The following is a 26,954-nucleotide window of genomic DNA, read 5'->3' as shown; positions in this document are numbered from 1 at the left end:
AACTAATACCTTAATAAAGCAATCTAAAGATGTGCAGAATAATAAAATTTGGGCAAAGAATAGCTGCTTAATTATATTATGAAATAGAAAATGTTTACGGATATAGGCATATGGAAGCTAGAAGGCTTACTTTAAGCTACGTAAAAAGCTTAAAAAATGTTTGGAAGCTTCCTTCAAAGAAAGACTTCTGGAAGTTATGTCAATTAGCCATACATTTTGTTCATATTCAATCAACCCTCTCCATCCCCCCATCTTACCTCCTTCCCTTCCCCACAGCACCTGTATATATGTATATATGGTTGTACATATTTATTACTCTATTTATTTATTTATTTATTTTACTTGTACATTTCTTTCCTATTTATTTTATTTTGTTGGTATGTTTGGTTCTGTTCTCTGTCTCCCCCTTTTAGACTGTGAGCCCACTGTTGGGTAGGGACTGTCTCTATGTGTTGCCAATTTGTACTTCCCAAGCGCTTAGTACAGTGCTCTGCACATAGTATGCGCTCAATAAAAATGATTGATTGATTGATTGAGCGCTTACTGTGTGCAGAGCACTGTACTAAGCGCTTGGGAAGTACAAGTTGGATATCACAAGGAAGTTTATATTAGTTTCCAAATTAATGTAATATAAATCAGAAACCCTGAAGGAGCAAATGTCCACAAGACTAAGAAGTTAATTGAAATATGAAGTTGAAATCTATGTAGTGCTTTTAAATGAATCGGTATAGAACAAATCCCAACCACATTTGGGATTTTTCAGTATTTTTTTAAAAACTGGGTGGATATTTACGATGGAGAGCCCATCCCAATGTCAGATTCGAAACCAAGAGGGACTATGGCTTTATAGGCAGGGAATATGTCTATCAACTCTGTTATACTGTACTCTCCCAACTGCTTAGTACAGTGCTCTGCACACAGTAAGTACTCAATAAATATGATTAAATGATTGGCTCAAGAACTGGAGGGGAGCTAGAGGGAGCCTGTTTATCATTTCTGGAAAGGTCTCCTGAGAGGTTCTGGGGACTCATGACTTCCCCACAGCCCCTGTCTCCTGCTCTAAGTCTGGAGGAGAACCAGAGGATACCTAAGCTTTATTACCAATTCTAAAATGGGCTTACAGCGTTCCTCTGAAACTCTCCACAGGGTTATGTGTTTGGAGAACACGCATGACTCTCCCCAGAAGACACAATGGTTCCTTACAGGAAAAAAAAAGGCAGTGAGCTCCTTCTGGACGCCAAGGTGAACAGTCACAGAAGAGAAGTGAAAGGCTGAGAAGCGCCTCAGGTGAGAGTAACCTGAGGGGATTTTCCGGTGGCAATTTATTGCACCGGAAAAATACTCAACTTTATAGCTCACTGCAACAAAGAAATGGGAAAGCTGAAATCACCAATGCACAAGCTACTCAACTCCCACTTTGCATCCTGTTTCCTTATTCTTTTATTCCTTCCCATTCCTTTTATCATGGTGCTTTACAGGACCCTGTCTGGTAAACAAATGCCAGCAACATCTTCCTATGAAGTCCACATAGTGACTTAAAGATGAGTCCACTGTGCTGAAATACCCTTTAAGAAGCACAGGTGTTAATCTCCTAGAACCTTTGTTACTTCCATTTATGCTTGGGATAGCAGCAGTAATGTTAAATCATAAAGAAGCAGGATAATCAGGGAGTAATCCTAAAAGAAAACACAGATTGATTTACCTCAATAGTTTTCCTTACCACAATATGAATAGCTTGCATTGCTTGGGTTCAATCATTAAGTGGCTTAAAGTTTGCTTTTGCCAGTGTATTATTAGAAGCCACAAGTGCACTCAAGTTGATCACCTTAATTTTTGCTTTTCTAAATGAGCGCAGCAACAAACATTGATGACCATGAATCAAAAGATGTTTCAGATGTTTATACTGGCAAAATTAAAATTGATCAAGGATTGATGCCAAAATTCCGGTAACTAGTAATTCCTATCACTAGCATTCATCAGTTACTCTCTTGCTGAGACAAATGATTGCTTCTGAAGACTTACTCTTTAAATTATTCCGTAAAGGTACAAAGAAATGCATGTAGGAAAAGATTATAAAGTGAAAAGACATATATAGATAGTGTAAAGAGTTTCAGGATTTACCTAATGAAACCTGTTTTCTGCTCCATAAATCAGTTTTGAAAATTCCAATCCACTTCGAACAAAAATCTTGAATTTTTTTTATTTTTAATGATTTTCAGAGTTTTTCTTAAAATTGCCTCTGGCCAAAAGAACCTGCTGATGTGCCAGATCAACTTAAACTGATGATTTAGAGTATTTTTTTTCCTCCACCATCTTTAGAACTAATATGTACTTTGGAATATGATACATGGAAAATAATACTGGTCAGCAAGGGAAGGATTGGGAACTGTGGAGATCCGATTTTAGAGGGTTCAAGGGTTCAGCTGAAGCAGAAAGACCCAGGCGGCCTTCTGGGACTCCTTTCCCCTATGATTTACAGATGTGACTAGTGAGAACTGCGATTATATTTACACTGGAGAGAAGGTTTGGGGGGATTTGGGGGAGGGTGGCAGGCAAAGGAGGTCTATATTTAAATGGATCATGGGTTCAGTCTAAAACAGATTGAAACCAGGGTGGTCATTCACTGGCTTTATACCTAGTTTACCAACCTATTCAATGGTTAACGTGCAAGAGCTGCCTCTCAAAAACATACCTATGGTTCAGTTTTTTCAGTTTTCAGCTGGTCTGTACCCTGTCTGATGCAGCTCTAACCCCGGGCACTTTTATGTTCCGTATTTTGATCTTCATCAACCCTTCTCCTTCAGCCTCGGCTCTTGCTTGCCACGTCCCACAGTTCAGAAGCAGGGACCTTGGAAGGGAACACAAAGGTTCTGGAGAAAGCTGGAGTGGGGAGGCGTGCTGGGGTTGCCTCAGCAGAGCACTCTTAGTTTGGACAGACTTCCGTAAAAATGGAACTTCATCACGTTTAGCCGCCTGTCTGGCATAATCCAAGTGATTTCACTTGCATCTGTGAGGCTGGTCCACCCAAGAAGCATCAGTGGCCCCTTTAATTGAGATCCAGCCGACAAAGCACGGCTTGGGAGTCGGAGGTCATGGGTTCTAATCCCGGCTCCGCCACTTATCAGCTGTGTGACTTTGGACAAGCCATTTAACTTCTCTGTGCCTCGGTTATCTCAACTATTAAATGGGGATTACAACTGTAAGCCCCACGTGGGACAACCTGTATTTACCCCAGCGCTTAGAAAAGTGCTTGGCACATAGTAAGCGCTTAACAAATACCATCATTATTATTAAGTCAGAGGGAGGGCATCATCATAATCATCAATCATATTTGAGCGCTTACTATGTGCACAGCACTGTACTAAGCGCTTGGGAAGTACAAATTGGCAACATACAGAGACAGGTAAGACATGCTACACTCTTGGATTGGCACAGAAAGTGGGTATTCCGTGGAAGGAGTGAGGTTCCTGGGTCTCTTGTCCAGATGTATTCCTATTCATTGGTTAACACGCAAGAGCTGCCTCTCAAAAACATACATATGGAAGCAATTTCACCATTGGTAGCATTACCTCTGAACCCGGAGGACAGATATAAATCTGGAAGCTTCGTGTGTAATTTTCAAATGCATTAAAAATTATTTTATGGGGGAAGTCCCTTTCCCTCGACCACAGTGGTGGTCACTTTTCACCTATTTCCTTTGCAAGATAACTCTTCTCTCTCCAAAACGAAGCCCTGACCTCAAACCAAGATTTGGAGGTTAAGATTTCTATTGATACAAATTAAGCCGGGCTGCCTTAACAGGGTTGGTATGCTAAAAGGTAGTCTTGATGTTGAGTGTTCCTTTAGCCATTTGTAAATATCAGAAAATAGGAGTATTTCCAAATAAATACTGACATGCAGATGCTCTATTACATGAATCATCAAAAGCTAAGATAAATGTGGAATGAATTACTTCTTAAATTTACACTTGAATTTTACCAGTATTCAAAAGTTAAAATAAAAGCAATAATTACCCGCAGAAGGACATATTGTTTTAAACCTGAAAAGTCCATAACTTATCTAGAGGCAGGATACAAAAAAAATCTGGGTCAGTTAAGATGTGAAGGGGTAAATTTAACAACAAATATAATGTAGGACTGTTAATTTCCAACAATTTTAATATTTTGGACTTTTAAGATATAAAGTGCTTCACAAGAGTCAACTTTTTTCTTCCTTATATATAAATTGAGATAGAGCTATTGAAAATATAAATCCCAAGTTTTGACAATATAATAACCTATTTGCTATTTCCTTTCATTTCAGAAATCCAATTCTTTCACCTAAACCTGACCACATCACATTCCCACTGCTAATAAGATGCAGTTTCACAATAATTCTCTTGAAAATGTACAGTATTTTCTGTGATAATCTCACTGAACCTTTGCAAAATCCAGGAATACTAACTTCCATTCACTACCAAATTCAGACCCCTATGTGTTTAATGTGTTCATCTAAATAAAGGTTTAATTTGTGTGCATATGTAATCTGCTTTTAGGAGAACTAAATATCATCTGCTTGGCTGATTTGCTGGGAAAAGTAATGAGCTAAACAGTTTGCTTTGTTTCGAAGAAACACTAACAGTACAATGATCATTACTGTTTCGGAAGTTGAGGAAACACTAATATTCTTAACTAAAACTATTTTCATATAGCCGTAGAAACATTATTTCACTTCAGGTTTGCTTAATAAACACTCAGGCCAGACACTGGGAGCATTTCCTAAAGGTAACACTAGCATTTCTTGTAAAATTCATTCTTAGTTCTAACAGTAATTCTTCCCACTACAAACCCAAAATGTGAAATTCCCCTCTTTCTTAACAAGTGAACCTGGAATGATTTGAAATACAGTAAAACCCATTTCCCATGGGGATAAACCTATATTTGATTATCTCTTGCTCTGAATATATTTCATTCTAAAATTAAGTGTCACGCTTGATATTTGCTATGACACAATCACGACATTAAAAAGAACAGAAACATGATTAAGCCAAATAAGATTTTCCTCCAGCTTTGAAGTGCTTTACATGAAAAGTTACCTCCTCACAGTATCTAAACGTAATGATGATAAACACTTCAGAAATACTGAGGTTTCTCCTTAAATATCTGTATTAAACTTGCTTACAATTCCTTAGTGCTTTAATGATAATAATAATGATAATAATAATGGAATTTAAATGTTTATTATGGGCCAAGCACAGTTCTAAGTGATGGGGTAGATACAAGTTAATTATATCGGACAAAGTCCCTGTCCCACGTAGGGCTCACACATCTCCATTTTACAGATGAGGGAACTGAGGCACAAAAAAGTGAAGTGACTTGCCCAAGGTCACACAGCAGTCAGGTGGCAGAGCCGGGATTAGAACCCAGACCCTTCTGACTCCTAGGTTGGTGGTCTATCTCCTAATCCATGCTGCCTCTCCATGCTGCTGAATGTGCTTTAAGTACACTAATTTGCCTTAACAGATTAAGGCTCATCATTTCCATTAATTTCAGATTTTTACTTTGACCACAACTTTGCCTAACACAAAGGCACGGGGTGCTTCCTCTATTTTCCTTTTTTTGGGGGGGGAGTGGGGAGAATTTGTTAAGGACTTACTATGTGCCAGACGCTGTACTGAGGGCTGGGGTAGATACAAACTAATCAGGTTGGACACAATCCATGTCCAGATGGGGCTCTCACACTTAATCCCCATGTTACAGATGAGGTAACTGAGGCACAGAGAAGTGAAATGACTTGCCCAAGGTCACAGAGCAAACAAGTGGCAGAGCCGGGATTAGAACCCAGATCTTTTTGTCTCCTAGGCAACACTGTTTTTCTTCCCACAAATGTCAGTCTGGTTTGGTTGGGCTTTTTCCTCAGTGAATAGGTAGTTAAACCTCCCTACCAGTTCCATCTTTTTTTTTTTGAGTGTGTGTATGTGCTTGTTTAATAAGACAGTTACCCATCAACTGGCTACGATAATGTGTGTACTGCTGTATTAACTGATATACCCACAAATCTAAAATCACGAGAAAGGGAGTTTCTCACTGGCTGTTAATCCAGAATGAATTAAAATTGGGAGCCCTGGAACAATTTGGATCTCTTAGCTTCAAGGACCCCTGCACCACCCCCATTTAAGAAAATACGAATTGAAGAATAATAAGGAGCCAGTGGTTTTTGTCTTGATAAATCTGAACAGACTATCAGGAATTCAAGTATAAGAATAAGATTAAGTAAGAAGCGGTAATACCAGAGCAAAAGTGATTTTGCCTGTATATATACCTGTATATATGTATATATGTTTGTACATATTTATTACTCTATTTATCTATTAATTTATTTATTTTACTTGTACATATCTATTCTATTTATTTTATTTTGTTAATATGTTTGGTTTTGTTCTCTGTCTCCCCCTTCTAGACTGTGAGCCCACTGTTGGGTAGGGACTGTCTCTATATGTTGCCAACTTGTACTTCCCAAGCGCTTAGTACAGTGCTCTGCACACAGTAAGCACTCAATAAATACGATTGATTGATTGATTTTTACACACTTGCTACACATCTTCCAATCAACGGTATATATTGAGTGCTTACCATGTGCAGAGACACGTGCTAAGTGCTTACCTTTGTATTTAACCTTTGACCTTCCAAAAAGGGAAGAAAACCAAAAAAGGGAAATTTTAGGGCAGAAAGAGTCTGAAATATGAAATATAAGAATAAACTTGAAAGCAGGATTTTATTTTACTTACTATTAGTGACTTTGTTTGGAATTACAAGTGGTATTTACTAGAAGTTAGGATGTCATAGGTGTGGAGGGGGGCATTTACTGCTACTTATTATTCACGTAATAGTTTATCTTGTTGCAGATACTGAATTGGTATCTTTGCTATATCAAATGCCTTTTCAGGTTTTAGTGTTGTCTTGTATTCTGTCATTTCACTACCTACTGTTTCCAGATGCTGAGGACAGACATCTCTTAGAATGATCCCTAATTCTTCCTGAAGAATCTTGGGTGATGAAAATTAACACTGTAGTATTCACATAATGTCTGAAGTCATATATAAGAGCAGGACCATTTCTTCCAACACTATAGTGTTCACACTGTATCCAGACAAAGATGTAATAATGTAGGAACAATTCTGTATTTTAGACTTCTGTCCACAATATGTAATGAAAACGTGGATTATGGCAGAACTGTTGGGTCCGTGGCAGTTTCTTTTTGCAATAGCTTTTTAAAGAGTGGGTCTCATGTCGACTTCATTCATTCATTCATTCATTCAATTCAATCGTATTTATTGAGCGCTTACTGTGTGCAGAGCACTATAAAGACACTATGACAGAGCAGCCACATTACTGTCAACAGCGGTGAGAGAAGGGCAGTTGAGAAATGGCGAAAAACCTGGATGGAGTCGGCAACACGGCATAGGTGGAGAAAGTGAGAAGAGGTACCAACTCTTGTGGGAGTTACGGGAGTGAACGTCCCCACATCTAGATTCACGGTCTTACTCATCCTAGATCTTTATTTTATTTTGTTACTATGTTTGGTTTTGTCTCCCCCTTTTAGACTGTGAGCCCACTGTTGGGTAGGGACTGTCTCTATATGTCGCCAACTTGTACTTCCCAAGCGCTTAGTACAGTGCTCTGCACACAGTAAGCGCTCAATAAACACGATTGACGATGATGATAGATCTGACAGGGGCTGACAGTTTTCAATCAGGGCAGAAAAGACACAAATTGGCTTTCTGGCCTGTTAGATCTTCGAAGCCTGCTTCCTCCCGATCTCCCATCCTCTCTCTCAAATTTCTGCCCCTTTCACTCCGGCACTTGAAATAAAAAGTTGGCATCTACAAAAGTGACTGCAGCAAGGAGGAAGGGAGAGGAAGAAGCAACTAGCAGTCGCGCTCCCCACTACTAAGGGCAATGGCAGAGCCACTGGTGAATTAGCGAAGGAGCGGTAAGACCAAAACAGACCAACCTAAGCTTTGGTAAGAGAAGACTGGAGGCTGGAAGGTCCCAGCTAGCCAAAATGTGGGAAGAGGCGGCTCTCCTAGCCAGGGTTCTCTCCTTTCCCCTCTTTTCTGGAGAAATTCCCACGGCGGGAGAGGGAGGGAGCAGCAAGGACAGAGTGACAAAGAGATTGTGAGAGCAGACGCGGGATTAACGGGAAGGCCGGGGGAGCAAGCGAGGGAGAGCGGAAGGAAGAGGAAGAGAGCATGAGAAACAGGAAACGCCAGCTCCGGCAAAGAGAGATTGAGAGACTGAGAAAGCAGAGAGCAAGAAGCAGGCATGGAGAGGGGAAATGTACGAGTACCTGAGCTCGCTGTTGGGTAGGGATTGCCTCTGTTGCTGAATTGTACTTTCCAAGTGCTTAGTACAGTGTTCTGCACACAGTAAGCGCTCAATAAATACAATTGAATGAATGAATTACTGTGCACAAAGATGGGGCTTTATGCTCATGGTCCACCACTTTTTCTCCTCCACACTCAAAATGAAAAATTGGCACCTGTAACAGTTACAGCCTGGAGATCAACAAAAGCGGGCCAAAGAAAACAGTGGGTACGTATTTGCTTTGTGGTCCACCTACTACTAGGGGCTGGAGCAAAAATGGACTTAAAATATTATATATATATACTAGTGCAACTCATCAAATAATAGACATGCCACGATTTCAGAGAAATAAGCAAGGAAACAATTTGTTGGAAGTACAGATGAAATGATTAATTCTAATGTCCCAGAGAGTAGTGTCTTGGGTGAGTCAATTTCTTTGGTGAGTCAACCTACAAGTACTAGAATTAGGGTTTAAAACTAGTCAGCACTGAAATAAAATTGGAACACTTGGAACAGGGGGAGGATGTAGAAAAGAGCCCACGTGAAAATCTGGTCACAATCTTTTCCCTCTCCAGAAAAAGTATCTCTAACCCTCAGTCAGCGGAGTCACTTGTCTGCAATTCAATCCTATATAGCAACCCTGAAATAGTATCTTTAACCCGAAATCAGTGGAGTCACTAGCCTGCAACGCAATACCTGTACAGCATAACTCCATCTGTTAGGATGGAGCAGTTATTCCCCAAAACAATGTTGTCACTGTAATTACCTCCTGGAGGGATAATGGGCTCTCATGTTGGTGGGGCTGTCTACCACTGGAATTTTCAAGACTAAGACATGTGATGGGCTCATGGTAAGCGTATATGTGAATAGAAAACTGTTATAAAAATTAACCATCAATGGTAACCAAATTAAATTGTAGATCTTAGAATTGTAGAAATATACTTCCTGCGGTTTCACCAAAAGAATAGCTAGTAAAAAAGAGTAGTGTCAGATTCCAGATATACTTATGTAATTAAATTAAATGACAGTAAAAATGTACTCAAAGTCAACATTTTCTGCTAAAATCACAAAGATCCTCTAGATTGCAAGCTCGTTGTGGGCAGGGAATGTGTCTTTACATTGTTGTGTTGTATTCCCCCAAGCACTTAGTACAGTGCTCTGCACACAGAAGGCGCTCAATAAATATGATTGGTGGACTGATAGTTTTACAACAATGGACAAATTTTCCTGAAAAGAACGACACAGAAATGACTGCCTAAGTATGTATTTTTTTCCCAAGGGTCATTTTCAAAGCCTTTAGAGTAAAATGGAAAATGCATTGCCAGTCAACTGAAAACATGAGCAATTAAACTTTTACTCTGAAATAAATTTAAACTGCAACAGTAGGCACATCAGGGCCTAGAAGACCATTTTGGGAGGTCTCGGTAACTCACCATTCTTCCGTTCGTTAAGAGGAGGTAAGTGTTGACTGGACTGCAGAGAGAGTTCCTGAAGTTCATGAGCAACTGCTTCACTCTGAGGGCTGGGTGCCAGATGGGCTAGTGCTCCCATCTCATCCTCGGGATCGACCGTCCCCGGGTGATCCATTCTGTTCCAGGCACCAGAAACAGAGGGGACAAGGTGCCTCTTGACCACAGCCCTTTGGCGAGACTGATAAACAAAATAAGAGCGAAAGAAATAGAATAAGTTCCTATTTAGTATACGGACACATGCCAGTACCAAAATGATATTCTGATGCTTAGAGATGGAGGACCACAGTCTCTGGAATTTATGAAGGACCGAAAACCAAGAAACTTCAATTCCTTCATGCGGAGTCGCCGTGCTTCTTGCCAGGGACGCGATAAACCGAAGCCTCCTCTTGGGACTGGATCTTGGGGCCCTGCCTCATGTGACCTTAGATCGATCCGTCAATCAATCAAATTTATTGAGTGCTTACTGTGTGCAAAGCACCGTACTAAGCACTTGGGAGAGTACAATACAAAAGAATTGGTACTCTATTACTCTATTTTACTTGTACATATTTATTCTATTTATATGTTTTGTTCTCTGTCTCCCCCTTCTACACTGTGAGCCCACTGTTGGGTAGGGACCGTCTTTATATGTTGCCAAATTGTACTTCCCAAGCGCTTAGTACAGTGCTGTGCACACAGTAAGTGCTCAATCAATACGACTGAATGAATGAATGAATGGTAGGTGTGCTCCCTGCCCACGAGCTTACAGTCTAGAGGAGGAGGCAGACCTTAATATAAATAAATGAATTATACGGCTATGTACATACATGTTGTGGGGCTGAGGGAGGGGTGAATAAAGGGTACAAATCCAAGTGCAAATTCGAGATTTGCATGCCATATCACAGAGAACATTGGTACAGCACCACCAGCCAGGGAGGGCAGCAGCTGGGTAAGGAGGCCTGTTGTCTATGTGATGCCAATTTGTACTTCCCAAGTGCTTAGTACAGTGCTCTGCACATAGTAAGCGCTCAATAAATACGATTGATTGATTGATTGTCTGAGAGGGGAGATGGGAGGAGAGACATGGGATTCAAGAGGACACCTCTTGTGACCAAATAACTTTTCTTCACGCACCTCTCCACCCTTCAGCCTGCGTCCTGCTCTTCCCAAAGCAATGGTGACTGCTGAGGGGAGAGTAGGGGAAGGAGGTGAGAGGATCGGGAGTCTATTTATTTATTTATTTACTTATTTTACTTGTACATTTCTATCCTACTTATTTTATTTTGTTGGTATGTTTGGTTCTGTTCTCTGTCTCCCCCTTTTAGACTGTGAGCCCACTGTTGGGTAGGGACTGTCTCTATGTGATGCCAATTTGTACCTCCCAAGCGCTTAGTACAGTGCTCTGCACATAGTAAGCGCTCTATAAATACGATTGATTGATTGATTGATTTTTCCTCCACAACCAATCAATGGAATATATTGAGTGTTTTCTCTGTGTACTCTCCCAAGCTCTTAGTAATAATAATAATAATAATGGCATTTATTAAGCGCTTACTATGTGCAAAGCACTGTTCTAAGCGCTGGGGAGGTTACAAGGTAATCAGGTTGTCCCACGTGGGGCTCACAGTCTCCATCCCCATTTTACAGATGAGGTAACTGAGGCCCGGAGAAGTTAAGCGACTTGCCCAAAGTCACACAGCTGACAATTGGCAGAGCCGGCATTTGAACCCATGACCTCTGACTCCAAAGCCCGGGCTCTTTTCCATTGAGCCACGCTGCTTCCCAGGACAGTGTTCTGCACACGGTAAGCGCTCAATAAATACCATGGATTAATTGAAGTGTATTCTTGAGAGAATACAACAGAGTTGGCACGATCACAGGGACAATGGATAATGGGACAGTACCCCGATAAGTAAATGCACACAGATACACACAAATACAGGAGCACATATGAGAGTCGCCTAGGATCCGTGGAGACTTCTGTCTCTATTCAGTATTTTCCCTAACCATGGACTCAGTAAATTCCACATGTAGCCACCTGAGATTAAAATTAGGTAGAGGAGGTTGAAAGAAGTCCAGGAGAAACATAGGCTCCCCTTTTATGCTGCCCTTCCCTGCAGTTAAAGGGCAGTGCCTCCCTTAAGAGCCAGACTTCCCTTGGGACTGCAGTATAAAAGAAAAAAATCTTCGTCACGCCCCAAACTGTGCCTACGTTCATAAGGTCAATCAATCCATCAATCATATTTATAATAATAATGATAATAATAATACTGATGGCATTTATTAAGCGCTTACTATGTGCAAAGCACTGTTCTAAGCGCTGGGGAGGTTACAAGGTGACCAGGTCATCCCACGTGGGGCTCACAGTCTTAATCCCCATTTTACAGATGAGGTCACTGAGGCCCGGAGAAGTGAAGCGACTTGCCCAAAGTCACACAGCTGACAAGTGGCGGAGCCGGGATTTGAACCCACGACTTCTGACTCCAAAGCCCATGCTCTTTTCCACTGAGCCACGCTGCTTCGCTGCTTCACTATTTATTGAGTGCTTACTGCCTGCAGAGCACTGTTACTAAGCGCTTGGGGGAGTGTAATATAATACAGTTCATTTCAGTTGTACGTATTTATCCTATTTATTTTATTTTGTTAATATATTTTGTTTTGTTGTTTGTCTCCCCCTTCTAGACTGTGAGCCCGCTGTTGGGTAGGGACCGTCTCTATATGTTGACAACTAGTACTTCCCAAGCGCTTAGTACGGTGCTCTGCACACAGTAAGTGCTCAATAAATACGATTGAATGAATAAATGCAGTTGGTAAACATGTTCCCACGGTAAAGAAGAGGCATGAGTTCTGGAGGTGACCAAGGCTCTGGGCTTAAACTGTAAGCCCCTGCTGTAATCCAGCCCGGCCTCTGGCCATCATCTAATGATGGCATTTATTAGAGAAGCAGCATGGCTCAGTGGAAAGAGCCCGGGCTTTGGAGTCAGAGGTCGTGGGTTCAAATCCAGACTCCACCAACGGCCAGCTGTGTGACTTTGGGCAAGTCACTTAACTTCTCTGGGCCTCAGTTACCTCATCTGTAAAATGGGGATTAAAACTGTGAGCCCCCCATGGGACAACCTGATCACCTTGTACCCTCCCCAGCGCTTAGAACATAATAAGAGCTTAACAAATACCATTATTATTATTATTATTATTATTATTATTTATTAAGCGCTTATGATGTGCAAAGCACTGTTCTAAGTGCTGGGGAGGTTACAAGGAGATCAGGTTGTCCCATGGGGGGCTCACAGTCTTAATCCCTATTTTACAGATGAGGGAACTGAGGCACAGAGAAGTTAAGTGATTTGCCCAAAGTCACACAGCTAACTGGCAAGCCGGAATTCGAACCCATGACCCCTGACTCCAAAGCCCGTGCTCTTTCCACTGAGCCACGCTAATTCTCCAAAAACACATTCCCACATAGCTTCCAACAAATATACAGGGAACTCTGGAGGTACTTCTCCTCAAACCCCAGTTTACTATTAATTCTTGGGATCCCACTTAAATCATAGAACCTGTCAATACTGCTTCTGGAGTCACACACGCCACTGCCTGCTGTGTGACCTTGAGGAAGTCCCTTAACTGCTCTGTGCCTCAGTTTCCTCATCTGTAAAATGGGGATTAAAAGCCTACTCTCCCAACCCCCTTGAACCGTGGGCCCTGTGTGGAACAAGAAATGTGTCTGACCTGATTGAACTGTACCTACCCACTGCTTAGCACATAGTATGTGCTTAATACCAAAATACTATTATAAATTTTACAGGCCAAACTGGAAGGAGGAAAAACACTCCAAAAGTGAAACTAAGTTTAGCAGGTAGGGAAATTCATGCTCCTTTTTGTAGGCACCAATGAATCATCAGTACTATTAATGGGTGCCTATTGTGCGCAGAGCACTAATGTGGATCCTTGGGAGAGCACAACAGAGTTACAAGACACAATCTCTGCCCTCAAAGAGCTTACTGTCTGACAGGGAAGGAAGTCAGAAATTAATCTATAGCTAGAAGAGAAAGGAAAGATGGATATGTAGATGAACAAGGGCTTAAACAGTACTGCATTTAAGTCAACCCATACACAAATCAATACACGAATATTTGGTCCAGAAGTGCTGAGGTGGTGGTTGGGGGATACAACCTGGGAAAAAGAAAACTGGGTTGGGAAAGACCTCCTGGAGGGGAAGTTATTTTTGAAGGGCTGTGAAGAGGGGAAAAGCTGGGAACTGTCTGATTGGAATAGGGAGGAAGTTCCATATAGGAAGAAGTGGTGGAACAAGGGGCTCGTTCATTCATTCATTCATATTTATTGAGCATTTACTGTGCACAAAGCACTGTACTAAACACTTGGGAGAGTTCAATACAACAGGATCATTCCCTAAACACAATGAACTCACAGTCTGGAAGGAGACAGATATTAATATACATAAACAAATAAATTACAGATATATACGTATGTGTTGCGGGGATGAGAGGGATGATGAATGAAAGGAGCATATCAGGGAGATGCAGAAGGGAGTGGGAGAAGAGGAGAGGAAGGTTTAGTCAGGGAATGCTTCTTGCTTTCAATAAGGAGGAAATGTGCCTTCAGTGAGGGGTTGGAGGTAAGGTAGAGTGAGTTAGCTGGCTTGAGAAAAATGAAGAATGTGAGCTGGGATGAAAAGCAATAGAGCAAGATGGAGAGAAACTATGGAGTGCCTTACAGTTAATGGTCAGGAGTTTCTCTTTGATGTGGAGAGGAATGGATGACTCTTGAAGGATTTTGAGATGTGGAGAGACATGCGCAGAGGGACATTTTAGAAAAATAATCCAGACAGCAGAGTGTAGTATGGTATGGAAAGAAGAGGCTGAAGGCAAGAGGAACAGTGAGGGAAAGCTCAGGATATACCGAGTGCCTGGACTAGGGTGGTGGCCATTTAGATGGAGAGGAAGGGCCAAATCCAGGAAACGTGGGTGAAGATCCAACAGAATTTAGCTAAAGACTGAATATGAGCATTGCAAGACAAGAGGAGTCCAGGATAACGTCAGAGCTGTGGGCTTCCAAGATAGGCAGGAAGGCGGTGGTGTTCACTGTGAAAAGTTAGGGGAAGGAGTAGGTTTGGAAGGGAATATGAGTCCAGTTTTAGATCAACTGAGCTGAAGGTAACAGCGGGACATCCATGTGGAGAGGTCCTGGAGGCAAGAAATTTAAGGATTGCAGAGGCAGAAAGACCGGCAAGATAGAGGTGGTGGGGATACAGGTCATCTTCACAGGAGTTGTGGCAGAGGCCATGTGAATAGATGAATTCTCCAAGGGAATAAGTGTAAAATGTGAAGAGAAGGGGACCCAGAATGGGGCCTTAAGGAACACCCATAGATTGGGGGGGTAACAGGGTGTGAGGTGGAAGGGGAGCAAATAAGAAACTGAGAAGGAGTCAGTAGGGGAGGAGAACCAGGAAAGACCTGGGTTGGTGAAACAAGGAGAGATAGCGTTTCACTGAAAAGGAACTGGTCCACAGTGTTAAAGACAGCGGAGAGGATAAGGAGGCTTCAATATAGTAGAGTTCACTAGAATTGGCTATGAAGTCGTCATTGATGACGTTGGAGATCAGGGAGATGGTGGAATCTAGAAAAGACGTTTTTAATGTAGGGAAGACATGAGCATGTCTGAAGGCAGAGAGGAAGCCGTCAACGGACAATGAATGGTGAAGAGGATGGTCAGAGAGGGGAGAAAAGTGGAAGCAAATGTATTGAAAAGGTGAGAGGGAATAGGGTGAAGGTGTAGATTTTCAAAGTAACTGGGAAGGATGAGAGCGGATGTAGGGGTGGGAGGGAGTTGGGAGGTGAGAGGGTGGCTTTGGGGAGCTCCCCCACTAGATTGAAAGCTCTTTAAGGGCAGGGATCATGTCTTCCAACTCTATTATACTATACTCTCCCAAGTGCTTAATTCAGTGCTCTGCACACAGAAAATGCTCAATAAATAGCATTGGTGAAGACCCCTGACTGTCTCAATTTTTCTCAGCCAAACAGTTGGGAAGGTCAGCAGGGGCAAGAAAGGTGGGAGGTGGGGGAACTGTTGTTCTAAAAGCAGGATAGCAAGTTTTAGGGATTCATATGTGAATTTTATGTGCTATTCAATTACCCATGCAATGGCTCACTTCTATTAGTATGGAACCATACTGGACCCAGAAACACAATTTGATGGGAGAGCGAAAGCAACCTGAAATAATCTGTGGAAACGTCTATACAACGTTTGTGATACTATCTGGTGAAAATCCCCCAGTTACATTTGCAAATTATTTTCCTTGAAGTACCTGGGGACTGATTAGATATTCCTTTCAAAGCATTTCGTTCCAGGGTATGTAAATTTTCAGTTTGAGTGTGGGGGAGGAATCGTTGGTTTTATTTTGGAAGAGCTGGGGGGGGGGGGGAGGGACTCGGAGGCAGCTGGGGAGAAAAAAAATAGAAAGGAGAGGAGGAAAATGGAAAGGATGAGAAGGGAAGGAAAAAGAGAGGAAGGAGGCAGAAGTGAAAGGTACAAAAGGAGGAGCAGCACTCTTTTCTCTTTAAGTCCAGCTCTTCCACTTGACTGCTGCATAACCTTGGGCAAGTCACTTAACTTCTTTGTGCCTCAGTTTCCTTCCCTGTAAAATGGGGATTCAACAGATGTTCTCCCTCCTACTTGGACTGTGAACGCCACCTGGGACAGGGACTGTTCCCGACTTGATTATCTTGTATCTACCCCAGTGATTAGTACAGTGCTTGCACTTAACACCACTATAATTATTATTTTCATCATCATTAATAACAAAAATAAACGTGAGGGAGACTATATGAAGGAAAATGCACTGAGTTACAGTGCATCAGAATGAACCACAATCACACAGGGCCCAATCACACAAATCATCATTTATATGCTCCCTGGCTTGTGATAATAGCTGGATAAACTATTGGATGCTCAAAAGCAAAAAAAAATGTTCTTCAAGGGCTTTGGGCACAATAGTTGTTATTCTTTAAAATGATTTTATGAAATGAACAGATTTTTTAGCTCGTATCAGGTTGTAGTCAGAATGAGTTTCTATTACACCACAAATTCGGTTCATGATGATTAAGTCACATTGTTGGAGCTATGTGGTTAAGCTTCAAAGCACTCAACCCACACTATGTCTGCTTCACATCATTATTTGCTCCACCACTGCACAGTATGAATACTGAGATTGAAACTAAGGCAGAAAGAAATTAGCTGAAGAAAATTTAAGGAAAAAGAAAAAGCAGGGAGACAATGAAATGCAAGACAAAAGAGAGGAAAAAAATGAGAAAAATAGGCACATAGGAGTATGTGTGTCTGTGGCTATATTACAGCATACTAATATATTATTGCTATAATCAATCATTGTATGTACTGAGTAGTTAATCAGTGCGGAGCATTATTCTAAGTGCTTGAAAAAGTATAACAGAATAGGTAGACATAATTCCTGTCTTCTAGGATTTTACAATCTAGCTATAATTGACCATTATTATATTGTTATATGTTATACATTGTATGAAACTGAGCAGCAGGTTGACCATATTGTCTAAAAAAAATCAGAAGGTATGCCTTTCCCTCAGTTTACCCACACTGGACTATGAATGGTCAAATTTTGCTTGCTTCAAGAAAAGCAGGTGATCTAGTAGAAAGAACATATGCTTGGGAGTCAGGAGATCTGGGTTCTAGTCCTAGTTTTCCCAATTGTTTGCTGTGAGACCTTAAGCAAGTCACTTAATTTCTCTGTGCCTCAGTTTCCTCATCTATAAAATGGGGATTGAGTACCTGCTCTCCCTCCTCCTCAGGCTGCGAGCTTTATGTGGGAAAGGGACTGTTATCTGACCGAATTATTATGTACCTAGCCTGTCACTTAGTAAAATGCTTACACTTTCTTTTCTCCAGCTGCATACTTATGCACTTGGATCTGTGACCTTTGGATAATTGATATTTGCCCCAGCCTCAATCCCACAGAACTTATGTACGTTTCTTTAAATTATATATTATAAATTCTTTATTTACATTAATGTCTGCCTTCCCCTCTAGAATGTAAGCTCAATGTGGGCAGGGAACGTGTCTGTCAGCTCTGTTGTACTGTACTCTCCCAAGCCCTTGTTACACTGCTCTGCACATGATAAGCGTTCAATAATTACCACTGATTGTTTGGCACAGATAAAGTTCTTAAATACCACAATTCTTCTTCAATATTTTGGCCAGTTTAGTCATTAAAAAACCAAAGTGATTGTGTAGGATGTCTTTTTAGATTAGACAATCTGTAATTTTTTTATTAAAAAATTGATTAGTTTTGGCAACCCAGTTTTTTTTCTCTCAAAAACATTACGTTATTTTGTGGGCTTCTAATGGATTTAACTCACAGTAATGTACATGCCTTCTTTTTAGATTAGACAATCTGTAATTTTTTTATTAAAAAATTGATTAGTTTTGACAACCCAGTTTTTTTTCCTCTCTAAAACATTACGTTATTTTGTGGGCTTCTAACGGATTTAGCTCACGGTAATGTACATGCCTTCTTTTTAGATTAGACAATCTGTAATTTTTTTATTAAAAAATTGATTAGTTTTGGCAACCCGGTTTTTTTTCCTCTCTAAAACATTACATTATGTTGTGGGCTTCTAACGGATTTAACTCACGGTAACGCACATGTCTTCTTTCAGAGTAGTAGTTTGAAAGTGACAAGGGATTCTGCCTTCCAATTCAATGTATTTTATGGTCATTATACCTTCAAATGGAAGCTTAAATGAGTTCAGTGACTGGTTTAAAATGATACAGACTTAAGAGATGGTTCATGACAGATAAATTGCAACTTTCACTTTACTGAGACAAATGACTGATTGGGGTGACTGCAAGGAGGACCTCTGCACATCTGCAGGCCTGGGCTGAATTTTTTTCACCGTCAGTTTGGGTCTGGTGACCCAAAAGGTTGAGCCTGCCATTAAAGTGTAATAAAGTTGGCCCACAAATGATTTTAAAACATAGGACTGCACCCACACCAGTAAGTTTCTTTTCTTGACTACCTAATCAATCTATTTTACCTACACTTATGATTAAACGGTCTTTGAAAAAGGGTTTCTAAACCTTAGACATGAGAAGTAGCATGGCCCTGTGGAAACAGCACAGGCCTGGTAGACAGAGGACCTGGATTCTAATCCTAGCTCTGCTGTTTGTTTGCTGTGTAACCTTGGGCAAGCCACTTAACTTCTCTGTACTTCAGTTTCCTCGCCCGTAAAATGGGGATTCAATACATATTCTCCCTCCTACTTGGACTGTGAGCCCCACATGGGGCAGGGACTGTGTCCAACCTGATTACCTTGTATCTTCCCCGGTAATAATTATGGCATTTGTTAAGTGTTTACTATGCGCCTGGCTCTGTACTAAGTGCTGGGGAGGACACCTCCTCCAGGAGGTCTTCCCAGACTAAGCCCTCCTTTTTTCTCAGCTCCCCCGTTGCCCTGACTCGCTTCCTTTGCTATACCCCTCTGCTCCACAGCACTTGTGTGTATATATATATGTACATATCTATAATTTCATTTATTTATATTAATACCTGTTTACTTGTTTTGATCATCATCAATCATCAATCGTATTTATTGAGCGCTTACTGTGTGCAGAGGAATTTGATATGTATATATCTATAATTCTATTTATTTATATTGACGCTATTGATGCCTGTTTACTTGTTTTGATGTCTGTGTCCCCCTTCTAGACCATGAGCCTGCTGTGGGCAGGGATTGTCTCTCTCTGTTGCTGAATTATACTTTCCAAGCACTTAGTACAGTTCTCTGTACACAGTAAGTGCTCAATATATATGATTGAATGAATGAATACAAGCAATTCGGGTTGGACACAGTCTCCGTCCCGCATAGGGCTCACAGTCTAGGTACTCAGTCTACAGATGAAGCAACTGAGGCACAGAGACATGAAATAAATTGCCAAAGATCACACAGCACACACATGGTGAAGCCAGGATTAGAACCCAGGACCTTCTGTCCCCCAGCCTGTGCTCTATCCACTATGCCATGCTGCTTTCCGTAGTTGTCTGTGTCCAAACTAATTACCTCATATCTACCCCAACCCTTAGAATACTGTTTGACTTGTCGTAAGCACTTGATAAATATCACTAACTGATTATTATTTAGTAAAAAAATCCTAAACACAATATCTTGAATATCAGCCATGACAGATACATCTTCAGGTGAAAATTACAGCTATTGTGCTTCCTTCTAGTGCAGTTATGCAAAAACACAAGCAATAAAAACATTTCTCCACATTAAAAACACACAACATGCTTTCCAGTACATATGTCCTGATGCAAGTATTTCCAAACGTTCCCAAACACACAAAATTTATTCTGAAATTCAAATAATTGTGCTTGAAGACTGATTTACACTCATCGTACTAAGTAACCAGAATATCCAAGAAGTTAAATATAGAAAAGCCCTATAAGTACTTAATGGCATAAAGAGGAACATTTTCTTCCCTCCAAAAACCAGTTATCAAAATACACCCAGTTAAAATTAACAATAACCCAAATTAATCTTTGCTACTTGTATCTTACGAAATCCATATTGTAAAAAAAAAAGACATATTGGTCCACACGTTCTAATCAGAAGCGTTCATTTTAGAAGAGCAGGGATTTTGATAGCACACAGAATTTTATTTGGAGAAGATGTCTGTACCAAACTTACTATTTACTGGGTCTTGGACTTGGTTTTAAAATGTACTAAAATAAACTTTAACCACTTAAATGAACAAACCTAAGCAATGAAGTAACTGTGGGCATCCAGGAATTAAAGATGTCCAAAGTTCTCATCCTATGAATACATGAGTTTGGGGAAGGTTGGAGACAAAGCAAGTCCCCAAAAGTTATCCCATGATAGAGGCAGTTTAGTAAGTGTTGGCTTTCTTTTCAACCTTGTTGCTGACACACCAAAATATCGTGTGTCTGCCATCCACGAGAAGCAGTGTGGCTCAATGGAAAGAGCACGGGCTTTGGAGTCAGAGGTCATGGGTTCAAATCTCAGCTCTGCCAATTAGCTGTGTGACTTCGGGCAAGTCACTTCACTTCTCTGTGCTTCAGTTACCTCATCCGTAAAATGGGGATTAAGACTGTGAGCCCCCCGTGGGACAACCTGATCACCTTGTAACCTCCCAACACTTAGAACAGTGCTTTGCACATAGTAAGAGCTTAATAAATGCCATCATCATCATCATTATTATTATCATCCAGCTATCTGGTATACTTTTGGACATTCTAACATTAGGAAAAATACGGACAAATAACCCAAATAATCTATTGTGCCATGATCTTAACCATCCAAAGACATCTCCTGAAGCTCATAACCTTTTAATTAAAAAAGAAAAAACCAAAAAACTACAGCAAAAAAACTCACTGAAATTCTACACTGCAGTTAGTCCTTTTCTTAATGAAGGCCTAAGAAACCTCCGAGAGCTTTCAAAACATAGGCAAAATGGACAATTGCTGCAAATGAGATCATGCCTTACTTCAGAGACATTTTGGTGCACTGTCCTAGTCATGATATGTTAGATGAGTGCTGGAGTTGGTCAGTTCCTAAATGCTCAGGGAATAAGCAACAGGGAGGGAAGCAGGGTGGGGAGATGAGAGATAAGTCAGGGAAGACTTCTTGGAGGAAACATGACTTTAGAAGGGCTTTGAAGACAGGGGAAAGTAATCGTCTGCTAGATGTGATGGGGAGAAGCAACGTGGTTTAGTGGCTAGAGTACAGGCCTGGAAATCAAAAGGACCTGGGTTCTAATCCTGGCTGTACCACTTGCCTGCTGGGTGACCTTGGGCAAATCCCTTAACTTAAATCCCTCAGTTCCCTCATGTATAAAATGAGGATTAAGACTGTGAGCCCCATATAGGATATGCACTGTGTCCAACCTGATTAGCTTGTATCTACCCCAGCGGTTAGTACAGTGCCTAGCTATGTAGAAAGCGCTTAACAAATACCATTTTAAAAAAAGGGGGTGGGGGGAGCTCCGGGTAGCGGGGAAGACATGAGTAACAGGATGATGGTGAGAGAGACATCTACTACTCTATTTATTTTGTTAATGATTTCGACACCTGTCTACATGTTTTGTTTTGTTGTCTGTCTCCCCCGTCTAGACTGTGAGCCCGTTGTTGGGTAGGGACCGTCTCTATATGTTGCCGACTTGTACTTCCCAAGCGCTTAGTACAGTGCTCTGCACACTGTAAGTGCTCCGTAAATACAATTGAATGAATGAAAGTGAGACACCATGAGTTCATTGACATGAAAGGAGCAAAGCATGGGGGCAAGGGTGTAGTGGGACAGAATGAGGATATGTAAAGGGGATAGGGCTGACTGCCTTAAATAATAAAATAATAATCATCATGGCATTTGTTATGCACTTACTATGTGCCAAGCACTGTTCTAAGCGCTGGGGTAGATACAAGTAAATCAGGTTGTCCCACGTGGGGCTCACAGTCTTAATCCTCATTTTACAGATGAGGTAACTGAGGCCCAGAAAAATGAAGTGACTTGCCCTTAAAGCCAATGGTTAGGAGTGCCCCTTCCTTCCTCTCCCCCTCGTCCCCCTCTCCATCTCCCCCCCCGTCTTACCTCCTTCCCTTCCCCACAGCACCTGTATATATGTATATATGTTTGCACATATTTATTACTCTATTTGTTTACCTTACTTGTACATATCTATTCTATTTATTTTATTTTGTTAGTATGTTTGGTTTTGTTCTCTGCCTCCCCCTTCTAGACTGTGAGCCCACTGTTGAGTAGGGACTGTGTCTATATGTTGCCAACTTGTACTTCCCAAGTGCTTAGTACAGTGCTCTGCACACAGTAAGTGCTCAATAAATACGATTGATTGATTTATTGATTGATTGAGTGTCTGCATGAGGCAGAGGGGGAGGGGTAACTCCTTCCTCAGAGATCCCCTGTATCCTCCCCCGGCATCTCTTGTGACCGGGCCACATACTTTATTGAGAAAATTGAAACCATCAGGCATGATCTCCCTAAAATCTCTTCCTTCGCCTTCCTCCCTTCCCTCCTCCTGCCTGCCCCTTATTCCATTCTTTCACCTACCCCGGCAGTATCTCAAGAGGAAATCTCCATCCTCTTCTCAAAATCCACCCCCTCCACCTGCCCTTCGCCCCTCATCAAAACACTTGCCCCTTCCTTTCTTCCCTCCACGTCTGCCATCTTCAACTGTTCACCCTCCAATAGCTTTTTCCCCACTGCTTTCACACATGCTCATCTTTTATGGCTTTTGTTAAGCGCTTTCTGTGCACCAGGCACTGTACTAAGTGCTGGGGTAGATACAAGCTAATCAGGTTGAACACAATCCATGTCCCACTTGGGGCTTCACATTCTTAATCCCCATTTTCCTGATGAAGGAACTGAGGCACAGAGAAATTAAGCGTTTAGCCCAAGGTCGCACAGCAGGCAAGTGGCAGGACTGGGATTAGAACCCAGGTCCTTCTGACCAAGCCCAAGCTCTATCCACTAGACAATTCTGCTTCTCATGTATCCCGTATCCTAAAAAAATCCTCCCTTGATCCCATAGCTCCCGTGTTGTGGGAATCCCTCAAGGCTCAGTTAATAATACTAATAATAATGGTAGTGGTATTTGTTAAGTGCTTACTATGTGTCATGCACTGTACTAAGTGCTGGGGTAGATGCAAGCAAATCGGACTGCAGTCTGAATCCCATTTTCAGATGAGGTAACTGAGGCACAGTTCATTCATTCAATTCAATCATACTTACTGCGCACTTACGGGGTGCAGAGCACTGTACTACGCGCTTGGGAGAGTACAATACAGCAATTAACTGACACATTCTCAACCCACAACGAGCTTTCATACTAGAAGTGGGGAAACAGACATGAATGCAAATAAATAAAATTACAGGTCTGTACATAAGTGCTGTGAGGCTGGGAGGGGGGAAGAGCAAAGGGAGCAAGTCTGGGCTATGCAGAAGGGCGTGGGAGATGAGGAAAGGTGGAGTTTAGTCAGGGAAGGCCCCTTGGAGAAGATGTGGAGAAGAGAGAGTCATTGTCGGATTTGAGGAGGGAGGGCGTTCCAGGCCAGAGGCAGGACTTGGGCTAAGGGTGGGTGGCGAGAAAAGCGAGGTCGAAGCACAGTGAGAAGGGATAGCACTAGAGGAGCAAAGTGAAGTGACTTGCCCAAGGTCACACAGCAGATCAGCGGTGGTGCCGGGATGAGAACGCATGACCTTCCGACTCCCAGGCCGTGCTCTAGTTCTGGGTCCCTTTCTATTTTTTTTATTAAATGGCATTTATTAAGCACTTACTATGTGCAAAGCACTGCTCTAAGCGCTGGGGCGCTTACAAGGTGATCGGGTTGTCCCACTTGGGGCTCACAGTCTTAAGCCCCATTTTACAGATGAGGGAACTGAGGCACAGAGAAGTTAAGTGACTTGCCCAAAGTCACACAGCTGAGAAGCGGCGGAGCCGGGATTTGAACCGATGACCTCTGACTCCAAAGCCCGGGCTCTTTCCACTGAGCACTATTTCCACTATTTTCCACCTACACCCTCTCCCTTGGAGAACTCATTTGCTCCCATGGCTTCAACTACCATCTCTATGTGGATGATTCCCAAACCTACATCTTCAGTCCCGATCTCTCTCCTTCTCTACAGTAAAGCATTTTCTCCTGCCTTCAGAACACCTCTACCTGGATGTCCTGCTGACACCGCAAACTTAGCATATCCAAAGCAGAATTCCTCTTATTCCCACCCAAAGCTTGTCCTTACCGTGACTTTCCTGTCACTGCGTACAGAACCACCATGCTCCCTGTTTCGCAAGCTGGTAACTTTGGCATTAATTCTCGATTTATCTCTCTCATTCAACCCACATATTCAATCTGTCACCAAATCCTGTTGGTTTCATCTTCAAAACACTGCTAAAACCGGGCCTTTCCTCGCCTCCCAAACTGCTACCAAGTTAATCCAAGCACTTCTCCTCTCATTCATTCATTCACTCATATTTATTGAGCGCTACTGTGTGCAGAGCACTGTACTAAGTGCTTGGGAAGTACAAGTTGGCAACATATAGAGACGGTCCCTACCCAACAGCGGGCTCACAGTCGGGAGCAGCACGCCAACCTACTTATTGTGCCTCAATCACATCTCTCTCACCATTAATCCCTTGCGCATGTCCTCCCTCCTGCCTATCAATCAGTGGCATTTATTCAGCGCTTACTGGATGTGGAGTACTGTATGAAGCGCCTGGGAGAGTACAACAGAGTTGGTAGACCCGTTCCTTGCTCACAAAGAACTTAAGAGTCTAGATGGGGAGAAATTAATATAAATAATTTAAAGATATGTACTATGAGGCTGAGGTGAATGCCTAAAACTCTCTCCCTCTTTATATCTGGCAGACCACCACTTAGGGCTCTTCAGAGCCCTATTAAAATCCTATCTCCTCCAGGAAGCTCTCCCCGACTAGCCTCTCACTTTCCTTTTCTATCTTTCCTCCCTTCTGCATCACCTCTGCATTTTGGCCAGTAATAATAATAATAATAATAATAATAATGATGGCATTTATTAAGCGCTTACTATGTGCAAAGCACTGTTCTAAGCGCTGGGGAGGTTACAAAGTGATCAGGTTGTCCCCCGGGGGGCTCACAGTCTTCATCCCCATTTTACAGATGAGGGAACTGAGGCACAGAGAAGTGAAGTGACTTGCCCAAAGTCACACAGCTGACACTCGGCGGAGCCGGCATTTGAACCCATGACCTCTGACTCCAAAGCCCAGGCTCTTTCCCACTGAGCCACGGATATTCCACCAAGGAGCAGCCTGACCTAGAGGGAAGAGCATGGGCTTGGGAAACAGAGGGCCTAGGTTCTAATCCCTGCTCTGCCACTGTCTGCTGTGTGACCTTGGGCAAGTCACAACTTCTCTGTGCTGTAAAATGGGGATTAAAATGATGAGCCCTGTGTGGGACAGGGACTGTGTCCAACCGTCACATAGTACAGTGCCAGGCACATCGCAACCACTTAAATACCATTAGATAACAAAAACAAACACATAGCACTTAGATTATACTGCGCTGTTTCCCCTACCCATAATTTATTTCAATGTCCGTCCCTCCTCACTAGATTGTAAACTCCTAAGGGACAATTACAGTGTCTACCGACTCTGGTGTACTCTCCCAAGTTTCTTCGTAAAATGTTTTGCCCACAGTACATGCTCAATAACCAATGTTTCAATGATCATAATGTTACATCAATATATTTGCTTTTTACAGTGACCCAAAAATATGTTCACATAATCTGAAATGAAAGCTTGACCGTGATCACATAGCAATTCATTCATTCATTCAAACGTATTTATTGAGCGCTTACTGTGTGCAGAGCACTGTATTAAGCGCTTGGAAAGCACAATTTGGCATCATCATCATCATCAATCATATTTATTGAGCGCTTACTGTGTGCAGAGCACTGTACTAAGCGCTTGGGAAGTACAAGTTGGCAACATATAGAGACAGTCCCTACCCAATAGTGGGCTCACAGTCTAGAAGGGGGAGACAGACAACAAAACCAAACATACTAACAAAATAAAATAAATAGAATAGATATGTACAAGTAAAATAAATAGAGTAATAAATATGTACAAACAGATAGAGACAGACCCTACCCAACGACGGGCTCGCAGTCAAATGCCTACGAACAGTATTTTCTGTTCTTTGAATTCAGGAAGTACAATTTTTCAACTTCACATTACTTCTTGACATTTTACTCTTTTCCAACGCCCCCGCACTTCCCCTAAATGGAGAAAATTATAAGATAAGAAAATCTTCTCAAAGGAGCAAAGGAAAAAGAACATACACCAGAAGACTTAATAGTCACTCTCGCTCAAAATAGATGAGAAGAGTAGCTCTCAAACTTCTTCTCCGAGGTACCCTCAGTATAACCCCGTACATCCATCCTTCCCCCCAAATCTAAAAGGATTGCTCCATGGAGAGAGGTGGGTCAGGAAAAGAGAACAAGTGGAATGGAGCCCGGTGTGAAGCTCGGACAGAAAATCAAGGCAGCGCCGTTCTCTGCAGATGCGGTGGTCCACTGGCCACGGGCCAGGGAATTTTGCCGCA

General features: G+C 41.9%; 1 protein-coding gene across 1 annotated transcript in view; it reads right to left on the bottom strand.

Annotated features, from left to right (window-relative positions):
• Nucleotides 1-26,954, bottom strand: part of MRTFB (myocardin related transcription factor B) — a 224,856-nt gene that overhangs the window by 117,031 nt on the left and 80,871 nt on the right. Inside the window, exon 3 of the mRNA XM_038763518.1 lies at nucleotides 9,779-9,995. Within this exon, the coding sequence (XP_038619446.1) occupies nucleotides 9,779-9,995 (217 nt within the window). The remainder of the gene's footprint in view (nucleotides 1-9,778; nucleotides 9,996-26,954) is intronic.

The sequence above is a fragment of the Tachyglossus aculeatus genome, chromosome 21 (assembly GCF_015852505.1).
Source record: "Tachyglossus aculeatus isolate mTacAcu1 chromosome 21, mTacAcu1.pri, whole genome shotgun sequence".
Classification (NCBI taxonomy): Eukaryota; Metazoa; Chordata; class Mammalia; order Monotremata; family Tachyglossidae; genus Tachyglossus; species Tachyglossus aculeatus.
This window is presented reverse-complemented; position numbering and strand designations above follow the sequence as displayed.